This window comes from Labrus mixtus, chromosome 1 (assembly GCF_963584025.1).
Source record: "Labrus mixtus chromosome 1, fLabMix1.1, whole genome shotgun sequence".
Taxonomy (NCBI): domain Eukaryota; kingdom Metazoa; phylum Chordata; class Actinopteri; order Labriformes; family Labridae; genus Labrus; species Labrus mixtus.
In genome coordinates, this window is record NC_083612.1 from 35,163,011 (window position 1) to 35,170,733 (window position 7,723).

At 38.2% G+C, this 7,723-nt stretch overlaps 1 protein-coding gene across 1 annotated transcript; it reads right to left on the bottom strand.

The window, feature by feature from the left end:
- Positions 1 to 393: 393 nt before the first annotated feature.
- On the bottom strand, positions 394 to 7,154 carry mtfmt (mitochondrial methionyl-tRNA formyltransferase). The gene is made up of 9 exons (XM_061043302.1): positions 6,809 to 7,154; positions 5,305 to 5,502; positions 2,789 to 2,911; positions 2,584 to 2,686; positions 2,075 to 2,150; positions 1,899 to 1,990; positions 1,742 to 1,820; positions 896 to 969; positions 394 to 694 (listed from the first exon to the last, which is right to left on the bottom strand). The coding sequence occupies exons 1-9, from the start codon at positions 6,991 to 6,993 to the stop codon at positions 539 to 541; spliced, it is 1,086 nt and encodes a 361-aa protein (XP_060899285.1). The 5' UTR covers positions 6,994 to 7,154; the 3' UTR covers positions 394 to 538.
- Between the last annotated feature and the right edge of the window lie 569 nt (positions 7,155 to 7,723).

Sequence of the window (7,723 nt, forward strand, 5' to 3'; positions counted from 1 at the left end):
AAGCTTTGAAGGACTACCTTTCACTTACTGTATTCCTGATGACTCTCTGTGAGTAATAATTAGAGGTTTTATTATTTATTTTTTGTCTGAATCTATATGCATTCAGTTTGTGCTGCAGGTTATTGTGTAAAGCTGTAGGTATAGCAGCCAGAACCAAATTTAGAAAGTTGATTGAATCGTCTTGAATTGACATAAATGAGTAACAAATAAGCGAGAGCAAAATACCTAAATACCCTCTTTATGTATTCTCTATTGAGTTTAAAGTTTATGTGCTCTACAGTTCGCAGTTATGTCAAAAATATCTTAAACTCTAAATGTCATCTGAGAATTTATTTCTAACATCATGAGCCACAGTAATGTTCCTTTTGCTAAAAAAAAATGTTCATCACTCTCTTTATTTCTGGCATCTATCCATCAAAGAGACTTTATTTGAATATAAATATACAGTACAAATACATTCTCTAAATGCATGAACTGCGCATGTCTTAAAACAGACACGTGGAATATAAATAAGAGTGAGAGCTGACGTGTTGTCAGGTCACAAACTGGAGTTTTCGCTCATCTGGCGAGCTTCAGATGATGTTGTTTTACTAACAAAAAGTCCCCTGTCTGTCTGATGCAGGTAGCCGTTATAGAAGTCAGCTGCTGTCAGACGCTTTTTAAGAAGCACTTCCTGAAACCCCACCCAGCCATCCTGGAAAAGAGAACATCAATGTGAATGTTTCAGCATCAAAAGAATTGAATCATTTTGAAGGGAAAATTAATGCAAGATACAAACACACAAACAGATTTTTTTGGTCATAATAAATGTTTTAAATTGATTTATTTGTTGTTGAGTTTTGACTGTTAAGGTTTGAAAGATTTTACAGTGTTATATGTGTTATCTTAGACTAACCTTACAACAGACAGCCAAAGTGTTGGACTCCCTCTGATAGCTCACTGAACCAGGGAGGGGTTTCCTCCTTTCATCTGCAAACAACATGCCAGTTATTTACGACAGCTCAACAGTGAAATAGTGCCCCAGCAAATAGACAAATACCCCATATGCAAATCAGAGCTCCAATCCTCTGGACTCTGACTCTGCTCCTGAACAATCTATACATGAACCATGCAATATCTATGCAGTTAATCCATCAGTGTATATTCATATTTGTAAATATTGTTTATATTCTCAGTTAGACTGAAGCCAGACTTGAAAAATGTAAGATGAGTTTAAAACAAAGCTTCCTCACTCAAAGAAAATAACACTCTCATCCTTGTCATGCGTAACAGCTCCAATTTATGTTCTAGACTTTATTTAAAGTTGTTTTATTTTAAAGTCTTCTAGTTTTCCTGATGCTCCGCTCCACCTGTTAATGCTGCTGTTTGTGAATCAGACACTTTACAAAGAGGCACATTTTTCATAAAGGGGCAGACTTCCCCCAAATGACAGCATAATGGCTCGTTTTAATAAACGCAAACAGCACCAGCGTGTAACCCTTGGCTTGTGTTTTGTGATTTAGACGATGCCTTTTTGACTTGTTGGTGCAAAATCCATGCAATCCTTTTCTGAATCAAATCCTCATCGTTTTTACTTTGCTGCTCACTGTTGCTATGCCAACACAATAAGGTTAGCGCCATCAAAGTACATGACTAAGAAAGATTGTTTCCATTATGTGGACACCATATAGCAGTGAAACCAGAATCACATTTACAAACACGTGGATACTCTGTTTAAGGTGGAATTAATCTACAAACTTACCCGACAATGAAATGTGACATTTTCCTACAAAATTCAGAAGTTTAACAGTCCTGCCCATCCATATGGTCCTCAAATGTGTCTGATGATAGAAAAAAAAAATCATAATTTCACTGATAATCAGCACAAACTTCTTTTATTTCAGATCAGCCTCCATTACCAGAGATCCGATGGCACGATACAGACGACTGATTTGGTCACAAGTCTGCTCCTCCCACACCATCCAGCTCATGGATGTGTTGATTTTTGGGGCTGTTGGATGAAGTTAAAATGTCAGTTTTAAGAGTTCCTCTTGTTTTTATATTTAGCATGACTATGTTATCTGGAGCAACATACCAAAGGTTGCACCTGTCTGTCCTTGATCCTTCTTATTCACCATCCGCTCAGGCAGTGTCATCAAGGTATCAATCAGCTGCAGTCCAGAGAACAAACACAAAAGTTCTTTTCAGACATGCATTACTGAGAATTTATTGACAATTTTAGGCAGACTGGCCCTCAAATCTTTCTGATTTGCTTGTTCACACATGTCCCTCAAAGCTTGAGTCGATCACTGTTAGACGGGAGGGGCAGGATGTGATGTTAAAAGAACAACACAAGAGTCTGATGTTAAAATTTATACTTTATATCAAAGATTTTCGACACATTGACAATATGAACAAAAAGAGCAGAAAAGAATATACTGCTGAACAGAAAACATAATAGTGCGGTTTCATTACGTGCACTGAGATCGCACCGGCTGGAAGCTTTAAGAGTGAGAGCACAAAAAGAGAGTCACTGAGTCCCCGTCCTGTGAGAGAGACAATAGGATAATGACAACAGGCATGTGTCAAAAAAAAAACACTCACCAGATGTGCTCCCTTCGTGGCAAGGGCAGATCCAAGCTCATCAGCAGTGCAGTCCTCAGGGACCTGATGGCCCTCCTGGTTGAGAATGGGGCCCACATCAAACCTGGATTGGAGGACATTTTTATTTTTATTTTTTTACTTTTTTTATATTTAAGTAAGAAAATAAAAACAGGAAGAACACTTCGATGCCCCTGTCTCTGCATACCTTTTAGGACGGATCTGCATGATTGTGACTCCTGTCACAGTATCACCATGCAGGATGGTGTGGAAGATGGGTGCTGGTCCTCGCCACCTGGGCAGAAGGCTAGGGTGAACATTTAAAATCCCACTGAAAGAGAGCGAGCACAGACACACAGTTTAGTGAGGTTAGTATTAACCTTAGAGTCAATTCACAGTCTGGCCAGGGATACATGTAGATATATGTAAAAACAAACACTGGATATATTGGAGGCGCTCTCTTTAAAAACAGCATGGTTGGTGCATAGCCTGCATGTGTTTCATCATCAAATTGTAGTCATATAAATCTCATAAATCTTTTCATGAACGCTTCACTTTGTATGTAAAGGTGTAAATGCCTCTGTCTTGGGCTTTTGTTAGGTTGAACAGGGAATGTGAAATAAGAGGCGAGACACTATCTTGACTTGTGTAACATCTTCCATTGTTCAACATCCTTAAGTTAATGCTTGATGAGAACAGGGCATCAATAACACACTGTGTTACTGTCTGATCCCGGAGACACTCTGCCAACACCTCTGACAAATTGATGAAATAAAAAGCCTGAAAAAAAAAGACTAGCGTGCTATTCACCACAATGTTCTGCTGAATGATTAAAGCACTCTCCTGTGTTTTGCAGCTATCTCATTGGCTTTACACATCATTAGCACTCATCTGCTGTGAGACTTGTAGCACAGGACATTAAGATGGGAAGGAAGTACTTCACCCCACACCTCACAGACTAAATGGACAGTTGACCACCTCACAGTGCAATACAAGTGTGCAATATTAACCTTAAAAACTAAAAACAGTGCAATTATATAATGTGAAAAATATGTGTGCAATAACCTCAGGCGCAATAAGAGATGTAGAAAGTAGAGACAAGAAAACATATTTATATTTTCATTTCATTGTATAGTGTTCCCCTTTGTTATTTTGTGTATTATATCTTTGCTTTAATACAGTGTATAGCTTCTGTACAGTTTATTTTAATTTATTTTATTTGTACTTTTATAATGCTATTCTATTTTATATATAATTTTAACTTTTTTGTAGAAGCTGACTCAGGGAGAAATACACAAGAATTCAAATGTACCTGTACTGTCCTGTACCTGTGCAAATGGCAATAAACATCTATTCTATTCTATTCATTTATTTGTTGTTCCAAAATGTTTGCTTTGGGCGGTTCATTTTGTCTCGACGCAATACAGTCGATGACTATGATGACAATTTCTGCTTTTATACCGATTCAGCTTGTAGATCAACATTTTCCCCATATCTATAAAAACACCGTACAGGAGTCCTGGTCGAACGGATATCATGATGAAGCAGTTTCACAACATGCACAGTAACCGCACAGTCGCACAATACAGTAAATGGATTCCCAAACGGGTCCAGGACATACATGTCATCACACCCTCTTGCTAACCACCTCATTTATCTGGCCGTGAAATTTACTGAATATTACCACCCCAAAGATTTCTGGAGGTTTTCAGGAGTTATTTTGTATGTGAAACAGGGATTTTAACATTTGCATTACACACGAGTCTACCTTCCCCTGAAGTTTCTGCTCCCTCTCTTCCCTTGTGTCCCCTTCTGAAACACCAGAACTCAATGTGAAACCACACACTAGGACAACAACATGACACCTTTGCGATTTTAATGTGCACTACAAAAGGGGTAATGAAAGCAGAACTTTGTTGTGAGACTGTTGCAGAAGAGCTATCTGTAAGCGGTTTGTTATTTTCTGTGTGTGTGTGTGGTGTGATGTCTGCTTCTGACAGTGAAGGCTCTGTGAAGTGTGGACAACAGGAACGCCAGGAATAGAAATCCTGCCTGCATATTATTCCATATGCTGTTTTGTAAAGTGTCTCGAGATAACACTTGGTATGAAGTGACGCTATACAAATAAAGATTGATTGATTGAAATATTTACTGACTTTATAAAAAAGAAAATGATGTTTAAATCAGCAAACTGCACAAAACAAGAGAAATAATTCTAAGGTCAACCCCTTGTGAGTAATGCAGGGATAAGCTTCCCTTATTATCTGAAGACAACTTTAAACAGGTCTAGTTTCACGAGGTGTTGAGGGCAGCGTCCTCACATTCAAGACAACGTAACCTGCTCTGGATCATGTGACCAGAACTTAGGGCTGGGCAATATATTGAGTTTTTAAGATATATGGATATATTTTCAAACAAGATATAGAGTAAGACAATATCATTAATATGGATATAGTTTGAGTTGCATTAAAATAATGTTACAGAGGTGCCAGGTCACCTTTTTCTCATCTCACTGATGATGACTGACTGTCTGTCCCTCTTAACCCCGCTCCTCCTCTCTCTCTTATATTGTATTTAAGGAACATTTTTATTTTATAATATTACTTTTTAAATTCACAAACAGGTAGTTTATTTTCCATGTGTTTTCACTGTTAATAAAATACATATTGATATATATCGAGTATCGCAGGTTTTAGCCCAAGATTAATAAACAAAGATACTCACTATGGAAACTTGTTGATTAGTCTCTCTGGGAGTAAACAGCCAAACGACACCACCACCCCGATATCAAAGCGTCCATCCACATTGTCAGGGGGCCAGCTGTGGGTTGGGAGCTGGTTCTCTAGAGCGAACCTCTTCACTGGTACGTTACCAGACAGAGTAACAACTTCAAGGGACTCCACTAATCCATCACTGGAGCTCCTGCAAACAGAACACAGAGGTTAAGCCATCCTGCACTCCCTTTGCTTACTCCAAGACGATGTTAGAGTCATTTCATGAGCTGCAAGATCATGTGCAAAAAAATACCAAATGATTATTTCAATTGGATTTAAAACTAGAAATAATAAATCAAACAATAAGAAACACTACTCTCTTTTATGATATCCTCTTTCTAAACTTGTAGCTTACAATGATTTGCTGCAGGAGGATTTTCTATTAGAGTGTGCGTGATGTATCAGCTGGTTATAACAGATAATTTCTCAAGTTTTTGAAAAAATATCTGACAATTACTTGTTATTGTGGGAAAACCAGAGACAGCAATATAAATAAGTGGAGGTCTTGTACTCATTATCACAGGACAGGTGTGATACAATGTGCATGCTGGCTAAGGGATAAGGACATCAGGTGACACATGTATGGTATGGGTTCAATGTTTACGTCAGAATTATGTCCTTTTTCTTTAAAAATATGTTTACCTTTCTTTTGCATTCATTTATTTTTTTGAAAAATATAACAACAAAAACAAGCAACCCACATAAAAAAATAAAACCCACACACACAAACCCAAAACAAAACAGACCAAAACAAAAAAGTGACACACACATCACCAATGACATAACCATGATTTAATTTCAGTTTTTGCAACCAAAAATAGTGTTTCCATACATCCCCTATTCAGTATATATTTTAATAAATTAAGATATCACCAGTTTCCCCTTGCCAATCTGTATCTAAACATCCTCCATCACGTGTTGCCATGGAAACCATCTGTCAAGGAATTTTGCAGTCTTATTTTGAAAGTTATCTTTTCCATTATGTAAATTCCTTTGACAAATATGTTTATCTTTCTGTGATGTTATATTGTGCTTCATCCACTAATAGTCCCTGCTCAGGTGTGTGCTGTAGACTTCTAGTTTACCTGCTGATATCTCAGGTGTGTGCTGTAGACTTCTAGTTTACCTGCTGATATCTCAGGTGTGTGCTGTAGACTTCTGGTTTACCTGCTGATATCTCAGGTGTGTGCTGTAGACTTCTGGTTTACCTGCTGATATCTCAGGTGTGTGCTGTAGACTTCTGGTTTACCTGCTGATATCTCAGGTGTGTGCTGTAGACTTCTAGTTTACCTGCTGATATCTCAGGTGTGTGCTGTAGACTTCTAGTTTACCTGCTGATATCTCAGGTGTGTGCTGTAGACTTCTAGTTTACCTGCTGATATCTCAGGTGTGTGCTGTAGACTTCTGGTTTACCTGCTGATATCTCAGGTGTGTGCTGTAGACTTCTAGTTTACCTGCTGACTGTGAGGAGTTTGAGAGATTCCACAGCGAAATTGTCAGAGCCGAAGAAGAGAAGTCTCCACGGGGGTCCTGATGAAGACAGGTGAGCCCCCCTCACTCCCCCCCACGTCCAGCAGCCTGTCTGTAAACAGTGAAGGACTCTCAAACAGACTCCTGCTGTCCTGTTGTACGTCCACATATTGACTCCAACTGTGCGCTTTGGCTCACAATAATAATAATAATGATAATTAAATTATTATAATTATTATTGTCTGTGACTGTCACACAGCAGTCACTGTTGTTGGTTAGCCGGTAATGTGTCCCCAGCAGGCGCCGCCATGTTTTCCGAATGACACTTCCGTTCCTACTTCTTCTTCGTGGATGATTGGCGGGAATTTGTGCTATTCGGATTATTTTAGTGCCACCAGCTGGACACTCGCGGAAGTAAAAGGATGTTTTGTTCTTCGTGGATTACATTTGTAAATTTATAAATATGTTTCACATGACATTTAAATTAACGGCATCGAAAGATTACTGCTATACTATCCTGTGTTCAAACAAGAAACAACATCAATCATAACACAGGAATAACAAAACATGAAAATACAATGCAGGCGAACAAAACGGGGTTGTACGGAAGCCCTGATTGGACAAACATCCATACATTTTATTTAACTCCATTTTTCCGTGAAATTGAGTCAGTTTAGTTGTAAAGTCTCAACTTACTTAGGTCTATATCTCAGAGTAACAACACATACTGAGTTGATTTCTGGAGATCTGATATTTAAGCGTTGTTATCCTAAAAGTAAGACATAAATAAGTTCAGATCTCAAGTTACACAACCAAATGTAATCAATATCAGAGGAAAACTACTCAAAATATAATGAATATGTCAGCAAGGGCTTCCATTAATCACATATATACTTCAT

Bases quoted from the DNA above. Each gene is read 5' to 3' on its own strand.
- mtfmt (XM_061043302.1), bottom strand. From the start codon at position 6,993: ATGTGGACGTACAACAGGACAGCAGGAGTCTGTTTGAGAGTCCTTCAC. The intron at 1,821-1,898 runs GTAATGGAGGCT...TTCTATCATCAG, and splicing joins ATCGTGCCATCGGATCTCTG to ACACATTTGAGGACCATATG. The intron at 970-1,741 runs GTAAGTTTGTAG...TGTTGTTTGCAG, and splicing joins ATGTCACATTTCATTGTCGG to ATGAAAGGAGGAAACCCCTC.